Source organism: Oncorhynchus clarkii, chromosome 9 (assembly GCF_045791955.1).
Source record: "Oncorhynchus clarkii lewisi isolate Uvic-CL-2024 chromosome 9, UVic_Ocla_1.0, whole genome shotgun sequence".
Lineage (NCBI taxonomy): Eukaryota > Metazoa > Chordata > Actinopteri > Salmoniformes > Salmonidae > Oncorhynchus > Oncorhynchus clarkii.
The window spans coordinates 73873668-73897523 of record NC_092155.1 but is presented as its reverse complement, the minus strand read 5'-3'; the positions used below and the strand labels follow the sequence as shown (position 1 = coordinate 73897523).

At 40.9% G+C, this 23856-nt stretch overlaps 1 protein-coding gene across 1 annotated transcript in view; it reads left to right on the top strand.

The window, feature by feature from the left end:
• Nucleotides 1-22532, top strand: part of LOC139417405 (voltage-gated potassium channel KCNC1-like) — a 57244-nt gene extending 34712 nt beyond the window's left edge. The window contains exons 3-5 of the mRNA XM_071166679.1: nucleotides 812-1607; nucleotides 8233-8463; nucleotides 19775-22532. Of these exons, the coding sequence (XP_071022780.1) occupies nucleotides 812-1607; nucleotides 8233-8463; nucleotides 19775-19842 (1095 nt within the window). The 3' untranslated portion in view covers nucleotides 19843-22532. The remainder of the gene's footprint in view (nucleotides 1-811; nucleotides 1608-8232; nucleotides 8464-19774) is intronic.
• The last annotated feature ends 1324 nt before the right edge of the window (nucleotides 22533-23856 follow it).

Below are 23856 nucleotides of genomic sequence, written 5' to 3'. Positions count from 1 at the left end.
ATGACGGCCTAGGAACAGTGGGTTAACTGCCTGTTCAGGGGCAGAACGACAGATTTGTACCTTGTCAGCGCGGGGGTTTGAACTTGCAACCTTTCGGTTACTAGTCCAACGCTCTAACAACTAGGCTACCCCTAGGGTACCCTGCTGCTAATATATAATCTAATCTAGAATCTAATCGAATGTATAATCTAATCTAATGTATAATCTAATCTATAATCTAATCGAATGTATAATCTAATGTATAATCTAATCTAATGTATATTCTAATGTATAATCTAATCTAATGTATAATCTAATCTAAAGTATAATCTAATCTAATGTATAATCTAATCTAGTGTATAACCTAATCTAATGTATATTCTAATGTATAATCTATTCTAATGTATAATCAAAACTATAATCTAATCTAATGTATAATATAATGTATAATACAATCTATATTCTAATCTAATGAATAATCAAATCTAATGTTTAATCTAATATCTCATCTAATGTATAATCTAATCTAATGTATAATTGAATGTATAATCTAATCTAATGTATCATCTAATATATAATCTAATCTAATGTATAATCTAATATATAATCTAATGTAATGTATAATGTAATGTATAATGTAATGTATAATCTAATCTAATGTATAATCTAATCTAATATATAATCTAATCTAATGTATAATCTAATATATAATCTAATATATAATCTAATCTAATGTATAATATAATATATAATCTAATATATAATCTAATCTAATGTATAATGTAATGTATAATCTAATGTGTAATCTAATGTATAATGTGATCTACTCTAGGTGGTGACCAAGCCCATTCTGACCGTGGTGGAGGGTGTTTGTGTGGTCTGGTTCACCTTTGAGTTCTTCGTCCGCATCGTGTGCTGCCCCGACAAGCTGCTCTTCATCAAGAACATGTTAAACGTCATTGACTTCGTGGCCATCCTGCCCTTCTACCTGGAGATGGGCCTCAGCGGCCTGTCCTCCTCTAAAGCAGCCTCCGACATCCTGGGGTTTCTACGGGTAGTCCGCTTCGTCCGGATCCTTCGGATCTTCAAGCTGACCAGGCATTTCGTCGGTCTGAGGGTTCTCGGCCACACGTTGAGAGCCAGCGTCAACGAGTTCTGCCTGCTTATCGTTTTCCTGGCGTTGGGCGTCCTCATCTTCGCCACGATGATCTACTACGCAGAGCGGATAGGGGCCCAACCGGACGACCCCCGCGGCTCTAAACACACCCACTTCAAAAACATCCCTATCTCCTTCTGGTGGGCCGTGGTCACCATGACCACCCTGGGCTACGGGGACATGTACCCCAAGACGTGGCTGGGCATGATAGTGGGCGCGCTGTGCGCCCTGGCGGGGGTGCTGACCATCGCCATGCCCGTGCCTGTTATAGTCAACAACTTTGGGATGTACTACTCCCTGGCCATGGCTAAACAGAAGCTGCCTAAGAAGAAGAAAGCACACAATCCGAACCCGGACGCTCCCACGGACACGCCCTCGTTCGGGAAGTCTGTCGCTACCTCTCCCAGGGACAGTACTCAGAGTGATACATGGCCGCTGGCTGCAGAGGAGAATATCAACAGGAACCGCTCAGGTCAGAGACCAATTCAAATTCGATTCTTGAAATACAAAATATTCTACCGTACTAGTTCATCCCTTTTAACATTTTATTTAGTCTAATGGCTTTTTTGAAGCATCGTTATGAAATGTCATAGGCCACAATGACAAGTGGATGTTTAATTTATTCAAACCGTCAACCATTCCACCCCATTAAAAGCTCAGACCTCATTCAACCTTTTTAAACCACAACTCCCCTTACACATCACACTACCACCACTTTATTCACACTGAGACATTCATAGACCGTTTTCATTGTGCACTTATCCCTTCACTAAATCCTTTTGGTGCCATAATGGGAAAGAAGTAAAGGGGATATGTAATTGATTCAACCCATTCAGACTCATAACTCCTTCAAGTCATTCAAACCATATTCAACTCACCCTTTTTTTAAACTCACGCAATCCACTTAAACACATTACTAATGAACACATCACTACAGTATTGCAGTTCTTCACTGACATAAGGTATGATATGCTGGTAGTATTTGTGGTGCTCTTTTACAACGGGGGGGGGGGGGGGGGGGGGGGGGGGGGACATAATTGACCTTTTACTGTAATCATATAGTATCATAGCTTTCCAGGTTTACTGTCCCTAGCCGCAAACACAGTAACACAACTTGAAACAATCATGAATATACCCTTTCTCAGACAATAAATACTTTTGTTAAATTCAGAGTCAGCGTTTTGCTTGCGCCACTATCAAAATACAGTATATTCATCGGTCTACATCCCCGAGTCCCAGTGCAGTCAAAAAACGCGAGTTTCCTGTGTTTTATATATATTTCCACACTATGAGGTTGGAATAATACTGCAAAGACGTGAACTGTTGTTTCTGTTTCTGTTTCTAAAGACGGGCCTGAAATTTAAGCCCGTTTTGGTGGGATGGAGTTTTGGCCTCCCATGGTGACATCATAATTAGAGTTAATAGACCCTTTAAGAAAGCGAATTCCAAACCTCTCGGCCAATAACAGCACATTTTCTGTTTCCTCCTCCCCACGCAGGACACTCCCAGACAGTCCTAGCAAAATTCTTGCTTGAGAAATTGCCCTTTTCATTGAAAACAATCCCAGTAAGGTACTTAATTGTTTCCCTGAAATAATTTGATATTGAGGAAAAAACAGCTGCCATGGACCTTTTAACTCATCTTCTTATAAGGTTGTTATTCTTATCTCATCTTCTTATAAGGTTGTTATTCTTATCTCATCTTCTTATAAGGTTGTTATTCTTCTCTCATCTTCTTATAAGGTTGTTATTCTTATCTCATCTTCTTATAAGGTTGTTATTCTTATCTCATCTTCTTATAAGGTTGTTATTCTTATCTCATCTTCTTATAAGGTTGTTATTCTTATCTCATCTTCTTATAAGGTTGTTATTCTTATCTCATCTTCTTATAAGGTTGTTATTCTTATCTCATCTTCTTATAAGGTTGTTATTCTTATCTCATCTTCTTATAAGGTTGTTATTCTGATCTCATCTTCTTATAAGGTTGTTATTCTTATCTCATCTTCTTATAAGGTTGTTATTCTTCTCTCATCTTCTTATAAGGTTGTTATTCTTCTCTCATCTTCTTATAAGGTTGTTATTCTTATCTCATCTTCTTATAAGGTTGTTATTCTTATCTCATCTTCTTATAAGGTTGTTATTCTTATCTCATCTTCTTATAAGGTTGTTATTCTTCTTTCATCTTCTTATAAGGTTGTTATTCTTATCTCATCTTCTTATAAGGTTGTTATTCTTCTCTCATCTTCTTATAAGGTTGTTATTCTTATCTCATCTTCTTATAAGGTTGTTATTCTTCTCTCATCTTCTTATAAGGTTGTTATTCTGATCTCATCTTCTTATAAGGTTGTTATTCTGATCTCATCTTCTTATAAGGTTGTTATTCTGATCTCATCTTCTTATAAGGTTGTTATTCTTATCTCATCTTCTTATAAGGTTGTTATTCTGATCTCATCTTCTTATAAGGTTGTTATTCTGATCTCATCTTCTTATAAGGTTGTTATTCTGATCTCATCTTCTTATAAGGTTGTTATTCTTATCTCATCTTCTTATAAGGTTGTTATTCTTATCTCATCTTCTTATAAGGTTGTTATTCTTCTCTCATCTTCTTATAAGGTTGTTATTCTTCTCTCATCTTCTTATAAGGTTGTTATTCTTCTCTCATCTTCTTATAAGGTTGTTATTCTTATCTCATCTTCTTATAAGGTTGTTATTCTTATCTCATCTTCTTATAAGGTTGTTATTCTTCTCTTATCTTCTTATAAGGTTGTTATTCTTCTCTCATCTTCTTATAAGGTTGTTATTCTTATCTCATCTTCTTATAAGGTTGTTATTCTTCTCTCATCTTCTTATAAGGTTGTTATTCTTATCTCATCTTCTTATAAGGTTGTTATTCTTATCTCATCTTCTTATAAGGTTGTTATTCTGATCTCATCTTCTTATAAGGTTGTTATTCTGATCTCATCTTCTTATAAGGTTGTTATTCTGATCTCATCTTCTTATAAGGTTGTTATTCTTATCTCATCTTCTTATAAGGTTGTTATTCTTATCTCATCTTCTTATAAGGTTGTTATTCTTCTCTCATCTTCTTATAAGGTTGTTATTCTTCTCTCATCTTCTTATAAGGTTGTTATTCTTCTCTCATCTTCTTATAAGGTTGTTATTCTTATCTCATCTTCTTCTAAGGTTGTTATTCTTATCTCATCTTCTTATAAGGTTGTTATTCTTATCTCATCTTCTTATAAGGTTGTTATTCTGATCTCATCTTCTTATAAGGTTGTTATTCTTATCTCATCTTCTTATAAGGTTGTTATTCTTATCTCATCTTCTTATAAGGTTGTTATTCTGATCTCATCTTCTTATAAGGTTGTTATTCTTATCTCATCTTCTTATAAGGTTGTTATTCTTATCTCATCTTCTTATAAGGTTGTTATTCTTATCTCATCTTCTTATAAGGTTGTTATTCTTATCTCATCTTCTTATAAGGTTGTTATTCTGATCTCATCTTCTTATAAGGTTGTTATTCTTATATCATCTTCTTATAAGGTTGTTATTCTTATCTCATCTTCTTATAAGGTTGTTATTCTTATCTCATCTTCTTATAAGGTTGTTATTCTTATCTCATCTTCTTATAAGGTTGTTATTCTTATCTCATCTTCTTATAAGGTTGTTATTCTTCTCTCATCTTCTTATAAGGTTGTTATTCTTCTCTCATCTTCTTATAAGGTTGTTATTCTTCTCTCATCTTCTTATAAGGTTGTTATTCTTATCTCATCTTCTTATAAGGTTGTTATTCTTATCTCATCTTCTTATAAGGTTGTTATTCTTATCTCATCTTCTTATAAGGTTGTTATTCTTCTCTCATCTTCTTATAAGGTTGTTATTCTTATCTCATCTTCTTATAAGGTTGTTATTCTTATCTCATCTTCTTATAAGGTTGTTATTCTTATCTCATCTTCTTATAAGGTTGTTATTCTGATCTCATCTTCTTATAAGGTTGTTATTCTTATCTCATCTTCTTATAAGGTTGTTATTCTTATCTCATCTTCTTATAAGGTTGTTATTCTGATCTCATCTTCTTATAAGGTTGTTATTCTTATCTCATCTTCTTATAAGGTTGTTATTCTTATCTCATCTTCTTATAAGGTTGTTATTCTTATCTCATCTTCTTATAAGGTTGTTATTCTTATCTCATCTTCTTATAAGGTTGTTATTCTTATCTCATCTTCTTATAAGGTTGTTATTCTTCTGTCATCTTCTTATAAGGTTGTTATTCTTATCTCATCTTCTTATAAGGTTGTTATTCTTATCTCATCTTCTTATAAGGTTGTTATTCTGATCTCATCTTCTTATAAGGTTGTTATTCTTATATCATCTTCTTATAAGGTTGTTATTCTTATCTCATCTTCTTATAAGGTTGTTATTCTTATCTCATCTTCTTATAAGGTTGTTATTCTTATCTCATCTTCTTATAAGGTTGTTTTTCTTATCTCATCTTCTTATAAGGTTGTTATTCTTATCTCATCTTCTTATAAGGTTGTTATTCTTATCTCATCTTCTTATAAAGTTGTTATTCTTATCTCATCTTCTTATAAGGTTGTTATTCTTATCTCATCTTCTTATAAGGTTGTTATTCTTATCTCATCTTCTTATAAGGTTGCTGAGTTTGTTCAAAATGGTGTTTTCCCGGTAAAATGACATTGTGGCTCAACCTTTCCCTAAGACCTGAAGGGATGTTGACTTTCTACAGTAAACCCATAGCTATGTCTCCTGCAGACTTTTTGTTTCTGTGACTTAGGCAAGTCAGTTAAGAACAAATTCTTATTTACAATGACGGCCTACACCGGCCAAACCCGGACTACGCTGGGACAATTGTGCGCTGCCCTATGAGGACTCCCAATTGCGTGGGGTTGTGATACATGCCTGGGGTTGTGATACATGCCTGTAGTGACTCCTCTAGCTCTGAGATGCAGTGCCTTAGACCGCTGCGCCACTCGGGAGCCCACTCGAGACCCTGGGTTTAAATACTATTCAAAACATGTCCAATAGTTTGATCGTTTGCTCCAGTCTGTCTGGAGTGCCAGATGGGCGGGGTTAGCAGTTTTTAAAAATATTTTATTGGATCCAATTTGCCTGGCATGCTCAATCAAGCCCAGATCTAGCATCAGTTTTGCCATGTACAGTGCATTCGGGGGGAGTATTCAGACCTCTTCACTTTTTCCACATTTTGTTACGTTGCAGCCGAAATCTAAATTCGATTTAATAAAAAATGTTCCTCATCAATCTACACACAATACCCCATAATGACATCATAATACCCCATAATGACATCATAATACCCCATAATCACATCATAATACCCCATAATGACATCATAATACCCCATAATGACATCATAATACCCCATAATGACATCATAATACCCCATAATGACAAGGCAAAAACCTGTTTTTAGATGTTTTTTGCAAATTTATTAAAAATAAAAAACAGAAATACCTTATTTACTTAACTATTCAGACACTTTACTCAGTACTTTGTTGATGCACCTTTGGCAGCGATTAAAGCCTCCAGTCTTCTTGGGTATGACGCTACAAGCTTGGCACAACTGTATTTGGGGAGTTTCTCCCATTCTTCTCTGCAGATCCTCTCAAGCTCTGTCAGGTTGGATGGGGAGCGTCGCTGCACAGCTATTTTCAGGTCTCTCCAGAGATGTTCGATCGGGTTTGAGTCCGGACTCTGGCTGAGCCACTCAAGGACATTTAGAGACTTGACCCGAAGTCACTCCTGCGTTGTCTTGGCTGTGTGATTAGGGTCGTGGTCCTGTTGGAAGGTGAACCTTCTCCCCCAGGCTGAGGTCCTGAGCACGCTGGAGCAGGTTTTCATCAAGGATCTCTCTGTACTTTGCTCCGTTCATCTTTCCCTTGATCCTGGTTAGCCTGCCACCACCATGCTTCACCGTAGGGATGGTGCCAGGTTTCTTCCAGACGTGATGCTTGGCATTCAGCCCAAAGTGTTCAATATTGGTTTCATCAGACCAGATCAGATCAGACTTGTTTCTCTGGTCTGAGAGTCTTTAGGTGCCTTTTGGCAAACTCCAAGCGGGCTGTCATGTGCCTTTTACTGAGGAGTGGCTTCCGTCTAGCCACCCTACCATAAAGGCCTGATGGGGGAATGCTGCAGAGATGGTTGTCCTTCTGGAAGTTTCCCCCATCTCCACAGAGGAACTCTGGAGCTCTGTCAGAGTGACCACCGGGTTTTTGGTCACCTCCCTAACCATGGCCCTTCTCGCCCAATGGCTCAGTTTGGCTGTGCGGCCAGCTCTAGGAAGAGTCTTGGTGATTCCAAACTTCTTCCATTTAAGAATGATGGCGGCCACTCTGTTCTTGAGGACCTTCAATGCTGCAGACATTTTTTGGTACCCTTCTCCTGATCTGTGCCTCAACACAATCCTGTCTCGGAGCTCTACGGACAATTCCTTCGACCTCGTGTCTTGGTTTTTGCTCTGACATGCACTGTCAACTGTAGGACCTAATATAGACAGGTGTGTGCCTTTCCAAATCATGTTGAATCAATTGAATTTAACACAGGTGGACTCCAACCAAGTTGTAGAAACAGCTCAAGGATGATCAATGGAAACAGGATGCACCTGAGCTTAATTTCGAGTCTCTTAGCATATGGTCAAAATACTTGTGTTTTTTTTTAATCAATTTATGGTATTGTGTGTAGATTCATGAGGAAAAATGTTTTTATTCCATTTTAAAATAAGTCTGTAACGTAACAAAATGTGGAAAAAGTGAAGGGGTCTGAATACTTTCTGACAAACTGTACATGTTGATTTGTTTAATGTTGTGTTAGTGTATGTAAGTTGTTTTGTCTGAAACGTTGTTCCCCCTGCTGCTATTGGACCAGGTCTCTCTTGGAAAAGAGATGTTATCTCAACGAGAGAAAACCTGTATCAATAAGGTTAAATAAAAAATGGAATAAAAAACATGTAGATATTACCTCAACTAACCTGTATATCCAAATGAAAAAGATGACATGAACAGGGAGGACCTGATTCTAGATCTTACGCTTTATGAACCAAACCTGTCCTCCTGTCAGACTCCAAGCAGAACGGAGACGCCAACTTGGCTCTGTCGTCGGATGAGGGGTGCAGCCTGACCCAGCCGCTGTCACCCAGCGAGAAGTGGAACCTACGGCACGGCCACGGCGACGGTCGAGAACACTCCCGGTCGGCCAGGGGGAACAAGAAAAGCAAGAAAGAGGCAACCTGCTTCCTGCTCACCTCCGGAGACTTCTCCTGCTCTGGAGGAGAACACACCATAGTCACGGGTAGGTTGACATGCATACAGGCGCACACATACATACTCGTACTCTCTCTCTCTCTCTCTCTCTCTCTCTGAAACATGGAGCCCACCATCCGCAACCATAGGTCACATAACACACACAACACATCACTGTGGACACTGGACCAAACACTGGACCATGACAAAGGAGGCTGCAGGCTAGAGATCAATAGGTTGAAACCTAGAAAACCAATATTCAGAACCCTCTTATCCTCCCCATGACAACCATTACACCCATTACACCCGTGGCAACCATGACAACCATTACACCCATTACACCCGTGGCAACCATGACAACCATTACACCCATTACACCCGTGGCAACCATGACAACCATTACACCCATTACACCCGTGGCAACCATGACAACCATTACACCCATTACACCCGTGGCAACCATGACAACCATTACACCCATTAAACCCGTGACAACCATGACAACCATTACACCCATGACAACCAATACACCCATGGAAACCATGACACCCATTACAACCATGTGAGTGGATGTGGTGTCCACTAAGATTATCTAAGAGTGTTTGGATTTGTTGGTTCCAGGTTTCTTTCTGGTTTTCCTCTGTGCTGTTTTGTACCAATCTGTATGAATGTCTGATGTTGTACAGTTTACTGGGCTGTGAATGTCTGATGTTGTACAGTTTACTGGGCCGTGAATGTCTGATGTTGAACAGATTACTGGGCTGTGAATGTCTGGTTGTTTCCATGTCTGTTCTTTTGAGGAACAAGGTAATTTGGCTGTGATCAGACAGAGGTGTTCGTGTTTTGACGATGAATGAGATGAGAGAGAAAGGGTCTTTAATCATATAGTCTACTGTGTTCTGGCCAAGAGGTGAGCAGTAGGTGAATCTCCCCAAAGAGTCCCCCCGTAACTTACCATTGACACTAGTACAGACCCAGGTTTCTACAGAGCTGCAACAGATCCCTTCCGTTGTTGTTGACGGTGCTGTTGTTTCTATGGGGGAGATGAAGACAGTTAGAAACAGTATGGCCTGTAATAAAGCCTTCCCCTCTTGTGCTCATTAGATCAGGTAGTGTTCCTGTGTGCGCATTTGTGTCCCCACAGATTTCTATGGGCCTGGAAATGGACGTCTCTTCCTCAAGGGGGGGGAAGATCTCCTCTGAGTAATATGGGGATTCTGAGGGGGGGGGGGGGGGATCTCCTCTGAGTAATATGGGGATTCTGAGGGGGGGAGATCTCCTCTGAGTATTATGGGGATTCTGAGGGGGGGAGATCTCCTCTGAGTAATATGGGGATTCTGAGGGGGGAGATCTCCTCTGAGTAATATGGGGATTCTGAGGGGGGGGGGGATCTCCTCTGAGTATTATGGGGATTCTGAGGGGGGGGGGGGGATCTCCTCTGAGTAATATGGGGATTCTGATGGGGGGAGATCTCCTCTGAGTAATATGGGGATTCTGAGGGGGGGAGATCTCCTCTGGGTAATATGGGGATTCTGAGGGGGGGGGGGATCTCCTCTGAGTATTATGGGGATTCTGAGGGGGGGGGGATCTCCTCTGAGTAATATGGGGATTCTGATGGGGGAAGATCTCCTCTGAGTAATATGGGGATTCTGATGGGGGAAGATCTCCTCTGAGTAATATGGGGATTCTGAGGGGGGGGGGGGATCTCCTCTGAGTAATATGGGGATTCTGAGGGGGGGGGGATCTCCTCTGAGTAATATGGGGATTCTGAGGGGGGGGGGGATCTCCTCTGAGTAATATGGGGATTCTGAGGGGGGGAGATCTCCTCTGAGTAATATGGGGATTCTGAGGGGGGGAGATCTCCTCTGAGTAATATGGGGATTCTGAGGGGGGATATACTGTATATTGCGCATATTACCCAAATGTGATCTTTACTAATTTTGAGGGGATCAAATACATTTTGTAGTTTGGATTTGTACCAAATTATCAATCCTCCAGAGTCCCTGCCTCTATTGACAGATCTGTGTTTCTGTGACTCACAATTACCTCTCTGTAGCCTGTGGGACAGTAACATCATGATTACCTCTCTGTAGCCTGTGTGACAGTAACAGCATGATTACCTCTCTGTAGCCTGTGGAACAGTGACAGCAGGATTACCTCTCTGTAACCTGTGGGACAGTGACCACATGATTACCTCTCTGTAGCCTGTGGGACAGTAACAGCATGATTACCTCTCTGTAGCCTGTGGAACAGTGACATCATGATTACCTCTCTGTAGCATGTGGGGCAGTGACATCATGATTACCTCTCTGTAGCCTGTGGGGCAGTGACATCATGATTACCTCTCTGTAGCCTGTGAGGCAGTGAGTGACAATGTCAGCCTTACACCATGTCTCCTGCAGAATGATGACGTCAACATCTTTAAGATTTGTTTTTAACTCCAGTGCTAAACTCTTCAGTCTAAAGGTTGATGAGTTTAGGCCCTGAATGTTTCACATGCTAACGAATAGTGATTTCATGTTGCAAAAATGAAAGAATAGCACAGTCAGAAATACAGTAACTACTGAGTTGTTCAGAGTGATAAACATGTTAACAGCAATGCAGTAACTACTGAGTTGTTCAGAGAGATAAACAGGATAACAGGATGACAGAAATACAGTAACTACTGAGGTGTCCAGAGAGATAAACAGGATAACAGAAATACAGTAACTACTGAGTTGTCCAGAGAGATAAACAGGATAACAGAAATACAGTAACTACTGAGTTGTCCAGAGAGATAAACGGGATAGCAGAAATACAGTAACTACTGAGTTGTCCAGAGAGATAAGCGGGATAACAGAAATACAGTAACTACTGAGTTGTCTAGAGAGATAAACGGGATAACAGAAATACAGTAACTACTGAGTTGTCCAGAGAGATAAACAGGATAACAGAAATACAGTAACTACTGAGTTGTCCAGAGAGATAAACAGGATAACAGAAATACAGTAACTACTGAGTTGTCCAGAGAGATAAACGGGATAGCAGAAATACAGTAACTACTGAGTTGTCCAGAGAGATAAGCGGGATAACAGAAATACAGTAACTACTGAGTTGTCTAGAGAGATAAACGGGATAACAGAAATACAGTAACTACTGAGTTGTCCAGAGAGATAAACAGGATAACAGAAATACAGTAACTACTGAGTTGTCCAGAGAGATAAACAGGATGACAGAAATACAGTAACCACTGAGTTGTCCAGAGAGATAAACAGGATAACAGAAATACAGTAACTACTGAGTTGTCCAGAGAGATAAACAGGATAACAGAAATACAGTAACTACTGAGTTGTCCAGAGAGATAAACAGGATAACAGAAATTCAGTAACTACTGAGTTGTCCAGAGAGATAAACAGGATGACAGAAATACAGTAACTACTGAGTTGTCCAGAGAGATAAACAGGATGACAGAAATACAGTAACTACTGAGTTGTCCAGAGAGATAAACAGGATGACAGAAATACAGTAACTACTGAGTTGTCCAGAGAGATAAACAAGATGACAGAAATACAGTAACTACTGAGTTGTCCAGAGAGATAAACAAGATGACAGAAATACAGTAACTACTGAGTTGTCCAGAGAGATAAATAGGATGACAGAAATACAGTAACTACTGAGTTGTCCAGAGAGATAAACAAGATGACAGAAATACAGTAACTACTGAGTTGTCCAGAGAGATAAATAGGATGACAGAAATACAGTAACTACTGAGTTGTCCAGAGAGATAAACAGGATGACAGAAATACAGTAACTGTCACATCTGCTCCCGCTCTTCCCTGGCGCTTGAGGGCGCCAGATTACCCTGCATCACACGCTCCTGCCATCCATTACTCACACCTGCCCTCCCTTGTCATCCGCATCAGCGTTATTGGGCTCACCTGTCACATGTTCTTCTCCTCCCCGATATTTGTTTGTTCCCCAGCTCTGTTCTCCACTGCTGCATAGTATTGTTTTTGTCTTCTAAATGTGTTTCTGACTCTGTTCCTGTCTCGTCTCTGTCCGTTATAATTAAATGTTTTAGTCCCCGTACCTGCTTCTGTCACGACTTCCGCCGAAGTCGGTCCCTCTCCTAGTTCTCTCTCTCCCCCCCACGCCCCCTCTCTCTCGCTCTATCTCCCCCCACTCCCCCCTCTCTCCCCCCCCCCTTATCTCTCTCTCTCTCCCCCCACGCCCCCTCTCTCTCTCGCTCTCTCTCCCCCCCACGCCCCCTCTCTCTCGCTCTATCTCCCCCCACTCCCCCCTCTCTCCCCCCCCCTTATCTCTCTCTCTCTCCCCCCACGCCCCCTCTCTCTCTCGCTCTATCTCCCCCCACTCCCCCCTCTCCCCCCCTCTTTCTCTCTCTCCACGCCCCCTCTCATTCTTTCTCTCCTGGAGGCCTGTAGGCTTGGAGGCCTATAGGCTAGGAGGCTTTGAATGAGACACAACATATGTCAGAATAGATTTACTAGTGTTTGTATTGTGATGGTATACCTTCTCAGGTGAATAGTGACAACACAGCACAATACTGTGTATGTTGTGGGTGTATGATTGTTTCTTTATCATTTAAATCAACAGTTTGATTTGAAACAGGAGGCTTGGAGGCATTGGACCAGGCAGACAAAGAGACAGAATAATTCCCTTCATTTCCAGCTGGCTGTCAGACTGGCAGCACTCATTCTCTGCTTGAATAGGCCTGCTGCTGCCTGAAACACACAGACACACACACACACACACACACACACACACACACACACACACACACACACACACACACACACACACACACACACACACACACACACACACACACACACACACACACACACTGTGAAAAGCATATCATCGCATCACAGCTCCCCAAAGTCCCCAGAGCCCGGAGTGACAACCAGACTCTATATTTGGACGTAATGGATTCATTTCTCACATCCTGAACAAACATTTTCCACCCCTTAGCATGCTGAATTGTATCAAGGGATGGTGTGTATCTGTGTGTGTGTGTGTATGTGTGTGTGTGTGTGTGTGTGTGTGTGTGTGTGTGTGGTATTTGTTCTGAGCCGTATTTACCTATGATATTGTCGTGAGACCTCTGCCAAAACATATTAGTACAGATGAGTCACTTAGGTAAAGACTTTTCAACCTTTCCCCCCCACACACACACCCTTATCAAATGAAATTAGATTTCAGTGTTTGGTTTGTAGCCTGGCCAAGCATGGTGGAAGGTGTTAAGTGGTGGAACTTCAAAGTGTTCCATTGTTTTTGGTTGATGTAATCCACAATCATTCTAGGACTATAATCAAGAGGGGGAGAGGGGATGTGTTGTTCATGTGTGTGGACCTGCTGTGACACACCTTGGATTTTCTTTATTTTATCTTTAAGCTTTAAGATCTTAACTTTGGCCTTATGATTGGAAATAATTTGTGGTAGAGCTGCCTTCAGAACAAGATTGAATAAGGAAAACTAGACTGAGCCTCTTCCTCTGAGTGAGAAGCCTTGGGATTATTTTTGTCCCCTACCTGTCTGACATGTCAGAGCCAAAGAGAGAGACAGATAGAGGCAGAGACAGAGAGATAATGAAAGAGAGAGAAAGAGAGAGAGAGACAGAGAGAGAGATAATGAGAGAGACATAGAGAGAGAGAGAGAGAGAGAGAGAGGCAGAGACAGAGAGATAATGAAAGAGAGAGAGAGACAGAGAGAGAGATAATGAGAGAGACAGAGAGAGTGAGAGAGAGAGAGATAATGAGAGAGACAGAGAGAGAGAGAGAGAGATAATGAGAGAGACAGAGCGAGAGAGAGAGAAAGAGAGAGAGAGAAAGAGAGAGAGAGCCAGAGAGAAAGAGAGAGACAGAGAGAGATAATGAGAGAGAGAGAGAGAGAGAGATAATGAGAGAGACAGAGAGAGAGAGAGATAATGAGAAACAGAGAGAAAGAGCAGAGACAGACAGAGAGAGAGAGAGATAATGAGAAACAGAGAGAGACAGAGCAGAGACAGACAGAGAGAGTGAGAGATAATGAGAAACAGAGACAGAGGCAGAGACAGAGAGATAATGAAAGAGAGAGAGAGACAGAGCAGAGACAGACAGAGAGAGAGATAATGAGACAGACAGAGAGAGAGATAATGAGAGAGACAGAGACAGAGAGACAGCCAGAGAGAGAGAGAGATAATGAGAAACAGAGAGAGACAGAGCAGAGACAGACAGAGAGAGAGAGAGATAATGAGAAACAGAGAGAGACAGAGCAGAGACAGTCAGAGAGAGAGAAATAATGAGAAAGAGAGAGAGACAGACAGACAGATCCATGGAGAGGAATGAGGAGATCAATACAGGGAGGAAAGTCTTGACTGGGATCTGGACGTCTCCATCAACATAACAATACAGAGGCTGCTCTGTAATCTAAACACAACCCAATGCCCCAAGCATTACTCGGTCGCATAGCCTTTTGGGGGCCCCAAGCAAGATTTGGTTGTGTTTTATAACAAATGTCATGCAATTCTACACATTTTGCAATGGGGCAGAGAAAATAAGTTGCAGTTTTACAGCTAAATACATTTTTGCAGTTTTAAAGCTAATTTCTATACAATTTGGCAAATCAATGGGGGATCCCTGGAGGTCAGGGCCCCTGGTGTCACGCCCTGACCTTAGAGAGACGTTTTATTCTCTATTTGGTTAGGTCAGGGGGTAATTTGGGGGTGTGCATTCTATGTTATCTGTTTCTTTGTTTTTGGCCGAGTGTGGTTCCCAATCAGAGGCAGCTGTCTATCGTTGTCTCTGATTGAGAATCATACTTAGGCAGCCCTTTTTCCCATCTGTGTTTTGTGGATAGTTATTTTCTGTTTAGTATCTGTTTACCTGACAGAACTGTTTCGTTTTCGTTGTGTTACTTTGTTCGAGTGTTTCGTTGATAAATAAAATCATGAACACTTTCCACGCTGCGCTTTGGTCCACTCATTCTGACGAGAGACGTAACACCTGGGCCCTGCGTTCCCGGTCCGGTATTTGACCATGATTACTACCATTTTAAATAGCTGGCTAGACTAACTACTAATCTAAAACAATAAATAAGCTGACAAAACTAATTTAGACTAAAATTATAAATGACACCTTGTGTATTATTATCATTGTTACTTTCGATAGTTGAGACACTGACTGAGTTTTTATAAGAACTGGTTGGGGGCCTGTCATGGCAAATAGGGTCTGCCTGCCAAAAAAGTGTCGTTGCTATATCAATGGTGTGATGAGCTAATGCGTAGGATTTTGGAGATCATTACAGCCAAAATGTGATTATTTTCATCCCAGCTATGTAAACCGTCTAAATGTAACCGTCTAAATGTAAACGGCCCTAGCAACGGCCCTAGCAACGGCCCTAGCAACGAACGCTAGTAGTTTCTCAAATCCCTTTGTGACGCAGGTGGATACTATTTGGCGTTATAGGCCGGGGGCTTATGTTGTTTATGCCGGCCCTGCTGGGTCGTGCTCATTAGGTCATTACTCAGCAAATAATGTTTTCCAAAAAAAAAGAATGAGCGTTTCTTATTGGTATAGTCCCTTCCTGTTTTAGACTGTTTTCTACCATTTGGTGCCTAATGAACACAACCCAGCTCTGGAAGGCCCTATTTAGGTGGCTGAGGTTGTCAGGTAATTATAGGAATAGAGAATGTTTTCTCAATAACTTGCTTGGTTAAATAAACACAATAAGGTGGCTGATCTAACTCATTGTTCAGTTAAAACTAGCAGCAACAATAGCAGTAGTAGTAGTAAACGTTCCGTAGGTAATGACGGCTTGTGTTGTCAACTACAAGGATGAAGTGGTGCGTTGATGGATTTGCTCGTCTCTTTGTCTCCCGAGAGACAGCATAGGAAAGCTGAGTAAAGACAGGGGCCCACTGAAACAATCTTTGCTCTACCACCATCTCAGAGGGAAAGAGAGAGAAAGAGAGGAAAGAGAGAGAGAAGGGGAGAGAGAGAGAGAGGGAGAGAGAGAGAGAGAGAGACGTAGAAGGAGAGAGAGAGACGTAGGAGGGAGAGAGACGGAGAAGGAGAGAGAGAGATGGAGAAGGAGAGAGAGAGACGGAGAAGGGGAGAGAGAGAGAGAGAGACAGAAAAGAAGCGAGAGAGAGAAAAAGAGAGCAAGAGAGGAGAAGCTAGAAGGAGAGAGAGACAGAGAAGGAGAGAGACAGACGGAGAAGGAGAGAGAGAGACGGAGAAGGAGAGAGAGAGAGAGACGGAGAAGGAGAAGGAGAGAGAGAGACGGAGAAGGAGAGAGAGAGAGAGAGAGAAAAAGAAAGCAAGAGGGGGAGAGGCTAGAAGGAGAGCGGTAATTCAATACCTCAGCTCTGTATCTGGTGAGTATGAGAGTAATGACATCCCAGCCTATTAAAGGGGAATATCAGACATGTGCTTTCACATTTTAGTTTACATTAGCTGCAGGGAGACAGGGGCTGCAGGTAATGGGGGGCCATTTGGGATCCAGCTAGGAGGTCTGGGATATGCACTGCGGCATTAAAATACTATTATAAATCAATTAATTAGATCAGAATTCACTGTCTGCTACCAAAATAGTCACATGTAGTATACAGAAGTGGCTGCCTATGTGAATGTATCAATTTTACAACTGAACGCTCCCTAACTGCTTCTGCTCACAAAACCTGGGTTCAAACATTTTCGAAATAATTCCAAATACTTAGGCTTGGCTCGATTGAGTTTGCCTGGCGAAGTGGAGCCAATAGAGGTATCCCTAAACCCCGCACATCTGGGATTCCTGACAGGCTTAAGCAAACGCTCAACGAATTTGAAAGATTTCAAAGTATTCCGTATTCATTTGAACCCAGGTCTTGTCTGCTCTGCTCTGCTCTCAGGGTTGTGCTATGGCCATAGTGTAAAGAGCCAGGCTAATGTCTGTATCAAGCAGACAGGGAAACTGGGTCTGGATAGTATGTCAGGGGAGGGGGCATTATGGCAGGAAGCTGTTAAATGTCAGAGAGAAACACGAGGGCAGAAGAACAACGTATAGACGAAGGCAAAGTACCTCTTGCTCTTTAGGCACCACTGAAACACTGGAATCAAATGTCCACAATATAATATCAAACACTTCAAACATTTGGCAAATGCTCTAAGCATCCGGAAAAGCGCTATATAAATCCCATCAATTATTCTTAATATCACTAAAGCTAGAGTCCTTAATTGAAACAATAACAAAGCTGATACCCATCCTCTGTTTTTGGTTAAAAGCTGAGGGAGGGGCCTGGAGAAATACAACCACTATCAGATTAATAGATAGAGCTATGGATGCAAGGACTGACCATCCATGATATCAACATTATAGGTTTAACCATGTTATGAGGCTATACAGGACTGACCATCCATGATATCAACATTATAGTTATAACCATGTTATGAGGCTATACAGGACTGACCATCCATGATATCAACATTATAGTTATAACCATGTTATGAGGCTATACAGGACTGACCATCCATGATATCAACATTATAGGTTTAGCCATGTTATGAGGCTATACAGGACTGACCATCCATGATATCAACATTATAGGTTTAGCCATGTTATGAGGCTATACAGGACTGACCATCCATGATATCAACATTATAGGTTTAGCCATGTTATGAGGCTATACAGGACTGACCATCCATGATATCAACATTATAGTTTTAACCATGTTATGAGTCTATATAGGACCATCCATGATATCAACATTATAGTTTTAACCATGTTATGAGGCTATACAGGACTGACCATCCATGATATCAACATTATAGTTTTAACCATGTTATGAGGCTATATAGGACCATCCATGATATCAACATTATAGTTTTAACCATGTTATGAGGCTATATAGGACCATCCATGATATCAACATTATAGTTTTAACCATGTTATGAGGCTATACAAGACTGACCATCCATGATATCAACATTATAGTTTTAACCATGTTATGAGGCTATATAGGACCATCCATGATATCAACATTATAGTTTTAACCATGTTATGAGGCTATACAAGACTGACCATCCATGATATCAACATTATAGTTTTAACCATGTTATGAGGCTATATAGGATCATCCATGATATCAACATTATAGTTTTAACCATGTTATGAGGCTATACAAGACTGACCATCCATGATATCAACATTATAGTTATAACCATGTTATGAGGCTATATAGGACCATCCATGATATCAACATTATAGTTTTAACCATGTTATGAGGCTATACAGGACCGTCCATGATATCAACATTATAGTTTTAACCATGTTATGAGGCTATACTTAGTTTTTTTTACATGTACATTATTTACAAACATTGGAGTAAAACAAACTTATATTTTGGGTTCTGATGGGGTACAACAGCTGAACTAAGCTCACGAGGCATTTATAAATAATATTCTTCAAGAATAAATTGGTACGTATCATTAATGAATGAATTCCTCCAACTCCATTAAAACCTCATTTTCTCAATGATCTGACAACCACCTGCTAATTTCCTCATGTCCGTGACACGACTCTCTAATGATGTGGCAGTCTATTCAACTGCCACTAAGCTGTTGACAGGAAGCAATAGCTGCAGCGTCAGCCACAAAGAACGGTTATTGACATATGACAACGTGTTATTACCTCGGAGAATGAGTTATGGCGGACAATGATATACTTATTTTTAGCCATAGAGATCCATGTGCTTTTCCCCTTAAACCAATCCATAGGAACTTAGGAAGTGCTTTATCGTTCACAGAGTCTGACTGTTCATCTTCATAGTCACCAAATAGAAATAAGGGTCAAGACCATCGTAGCCTCAGGCTTCTGCTTGCACTGGACTCTCTCTCTCTCTCTCTCTCTGGTCCAGGTTATGATCTGCAGACAGTAAAGCTTGAATTGGCCTGAGGGCTTCATTTCAATATATGGCTAAATTCAGTGGAGGCTGCTGAGGGGAGGACGGCTCATAACAATGACCAGAATGGAGTCAATGGAAATGGTATCAGCTACATGGAAACCAACGTGTTTGATGTGTTTGGTACCATTCCCACTGAAAATCCATTCCAGATGTTACTATGAGCCGTCCTCCCCTCAGCAGCCTCCTCCTACTGGCTAAATTACAGTCCATGTGTAGTCTAGTCCTCATAAATCCAAGTACCTTGTATTCAATGCCTTTTCACCAAGGATTTCTGGTCCTATAGAATATAGGATATTTGTCTCAAAGGCCCTATATTGAATGAACGTTAAATCGTCCCACAGTGCTGTTGCCAACTCTTCCATCATTGTCATACCGTATATACATATAGAGAACATTGGTTTGACTGTCCTGTCTCTAATGTTTGTTTTTTCTGTTTCAGAAAGCTGTACAGACATCCTGGCTGCTACTGGGCTCTACGCCCATCCAGAAATCACCACTCTGACCTGAAGAAGCCATTTTGGATTGATGAAGGACAAGTGGTCGTGAACCAGGGTGCATGGTGGCGAAGCTTCAGATTTAGGCCCCTCCCTCCTTCTCTAACTAACGTGAAGGTTCCTGGATCGTTCCCGGAAGGTTCCAGAAGAAGAACGCTTGTCTTTCTGTCGAGTACAAAGTAACCAAACTCCGCGGTAGAATCCTTCTATCTGATGCTTTAGAAGATATAGTTATGTGTGTACACACATCTTTCTGTTTTCCAAGCATTTAGCATGTATTGTATTGCATGATCTAACACTATATAATGTACCTTGAGAAAATAACATCAGGTGAACGTTAATGTTAAGGGACATATCTAAAGTTGAGGAGTGTTTTGAATATCTCCTCTGATGTTAATACTCTTGAGTTTCAATCAAACATCAATATTTCCAAATGGTGTTTTCAAGAAATTGCCACTATGGCATTTGCTGATTCTGTTTTAAAAGTGTTCAATACACTATACGATCAGTTCATAGTCCTTGTGAAGAATCCTGAGACCAGAAACCATATGATGTTTCAGAAAGAAAAAAAACGGCAGTCTTTCATCAATGAGGCATAATTGGTAAATATGGACTAACTAAAATACAACAAAAAATGGGTGGACTTGCATTGTCTAAAAAAGTGACTGTGAACAAATTACAGCAGGATTAGAAGTACGAGTTGTTGTTCCAAGCCGACTGACTCCCAGCAAAAATATAGTCCAGCTTTGTTTTGATTTAAACAGGACGGTAAATGGCTTCCCGAGTGGCGCAGCATCACAGTGTTGCAGCATCACTACAGCCTGGGGTTCGCTTTAGTTGGCTCATCGCGCTTTAGCGACTCCTTGTGGCGGGCCGGGCGCCTGCAGGCTGACTTCGGTCCTCAGTAGAACAGTGTTTCCTCCGACACATTGTTGCGAGCGGGTGTTAAGGAGTGTGGCGGATGTTAAGAAGCGCGGCTTGGCGGGTCATGACTCGAGCTTCGCCTCTCCCGAGCCCGTCGGGGAGTTGCAGCAAATGAGACAAGATTGTAATCACCAAATTGGGGAGAAAAAGGGGTTAAAAAATACAACAACAAAAATGATAATAATAAAAAACCTAACGGTAAAACAGGTTGGTCTCAGCCTGGTGTCATGTCAGTCAACAGACAGGCCGTAGTCAGTGGCATGTGACTATAAAAGCTCACATAACTTTCCTTTCACAAACAAAGTATCATGCAATTCCTATAGAAATATATATTTTTTTAAATGTCTGACAATGTTTAATCATGTATATCTATTACAGTACAGTACATGAACAGATCTGCTTCAGGAAGAAGAGAGTCAACATGCAGACAGTAGTAGCAATAGCAGCATGTGACTATTAAAGTTCACGCTACTGTTCACAAACAAAGTGTCTTTAAATCCTTATACACAAGAAAAAAACAAAAATGTCAAAATGCCTTGAGAGACCAGATGCAGTCAGATAGTAGTCAAGAGGGTAGCAGGAGACTGAAGAAGCTCACACTACTTTTCACAAACAAAGTGTCTTGGAAATCCTTGTATAAATGATATATAAATTATATTGTATTTCCATTAGCTGTGTTCCATCAATACATTCGCTGGTTGAAAGGGGACCAAACTTTGGGCGGCCATATTAGTTAAAAATAGATTATCTCAACATCATCATTAGTAAATGTATCATCAACATCGTTAGTAAATGCAATGTTAAGAAGCATATCAACACATACTGCGGCATCCTCCGTACATTCTAGTCGTGCCTAATGACAAAGTGATGGGGCTTAATGTGTTATGGAGTAACTTGATGAGGTTTAGATTTGTTCCTAAAACGGATTATCTTGGTTCTTTTAAGATCTTGGTTATTTTAAGAGTTTGGTTGTTGGAGATCTTGGTTGTTGAAGATCTTGCTTGTTTATACATGTTGCCAAGGGGGGGAAAAAATGTCTGCATCTCAAATGAAATGTCTGCATCTCAAGTGGTGCCCTATTCCCTATGTAGGCTCTGGTCAGAGATAGTGCACTACATAAGGGATAGGGACCATTTTTGGGACTGAGACAAATAGAGTATGGTTTCTTTCACATGATGTCTTAATATATTTCTCTTGTTCGACCGTAGTTGCCTTATGTTTATTATAAAACAGTTTTATTTAAATGTGTTTTTATTTATATCTCAAACCTATTTTAACTCCTCTGACACAAAAGTCTGTATATATAAGCAAAGTTGTATGTAGCACAGTATAGGCTTAGTGAAACTCTTCTAGAAATGGATTAGCTGCACAGTTACTATTAATACAGTCCATTACTATTTGTTTATAAAAAATAATATGATTTTATTTGTATAATATAACTTTTTACCTATACAGACTCCTTTTCCCCCTTTCACTGTTGTGTTTTAGCTGGGATGAACTAAAACACAGCAATGTGAGTCTGAGCTGGCTTCTCCATACAATGACAATGATTCTATGGTTTTCAGTCTAATTCTCTCTGTTTCTTTCTGGGGTGCCATTTGGAAAGTTGAACGGTCATTTTGGCATTGAAACACAGCGAAAGATATCAGATGTTGTGTGTGTAAAGCAATGCAGTTGATATATTGTATCATGTAGGCATGTGTTTCTATACAGCAATACAAATAAAATACATTTCCCTGTGATACAAATAAAATACATTTCCCTGATAAAAGATTAAAATTGTCTCTTGTCCGTCTGTCCATCCGTCTACCTCCCCTTGGGGGGAGGATCATAGCCCCCACACCCCTCTCTGTCACTCTCCCTCTCTCTGTCTCTCTCTCTCTCTCTCTCTCTCTCTCTCTCAATTCAATTCAATGTGTTAACATTGCCAAAGCAAGTGAGGTAGATAATATATCAAGTGAATATATAAAGTGAAATAAACAATAAAAATGAACAGTAAACATCACACATACAGAAGTTTCAAAACAATAAAGACATTACAAATGTCATATTATATATATATACAGTGTTTTAACAATGTACAAATGGTAAAGGACACAAGATAAAATAAATAAGCATAAATATGGGTTGTATTTACAATGGTGTTTGTTCTTCACTGGTTGCCCTTTTTTTGTGGCAACAGGTCACATATTGCTGCTGTGATGGCACACTGTGGAATTTCACCCAGTAGATATGGGAGTTTTTCAAAATTGGATTTGTTTTCGAATTCTTTGTGGATCTGTGTAATCTGAGGGAAATATGTATCTCTAATATGGTCATACATTGGGCAGGAGGTTAGGAAGTGCAGCTCAGTTTCCACCTCATTTTGAGGGCAGTGAGCACATAGCCTGTCTTCTCCTGAGAGCCATGTCTGCCTACGGCGGCCTTTCTCAATAGCAAGGCTATGCTCACTGAGTCTCTCTCTCTCTCTCTCACTCTCTCTCTCTCTCTCTCTGTCTCTCTCTCTCTCTCTCTCTCTCTCTCTCTCTCTCTCTCTCTCACTCTGTCTCTGTCTCTCTCGCTCTCTCGCTCTGTCTCTCTCTCTCTCGCTCTGTGTCTCTCTCTCGCTCTCTCTCGCTCTCGCTCTCTCTCTCTCTCTCTCGCTCTGTCTCTCTCTCTCTCTCGCTCTGTCTCTCGCTCTGTCTCTCTCTCGCTCTGTCTCTCTCTCTCTCTCTCTCTCTCTCTCTCGCTCTGTCTCTCTCTCTCTCGCTCTGTCTCTCTCTCGCTCTCGCTCTGTCTCTCTCTCTCGCTCTGTCTCTCTCTCTCTCTCGCGCGCGCTCTGTCTCTCTCTCGCTCTCTCTCTCTGTCTCTCTCTCTCTCTCTCTCTCTCTCTCTCGCTCTCTCTCTCTCTCTCTCTCTCTCTCTCTCTCTCGCTCTTTCTCTCTCTCTTTCTCTCGCTCTGTCTCTCTCTCGCTCTGTCTCTCTCTCTTTCTCTCGCTCTGTCTCTCTCTCTGTCTCTCTCTCTCTCGCTCTGGCTCTCTCTCGCTCTGTCTCTCTCTCGCTCTCTATCTCTCTCTCGCTCTGTCTCTCTCTCGCTCTCTCTCTCTCGCTCTCTCGCTCTGTC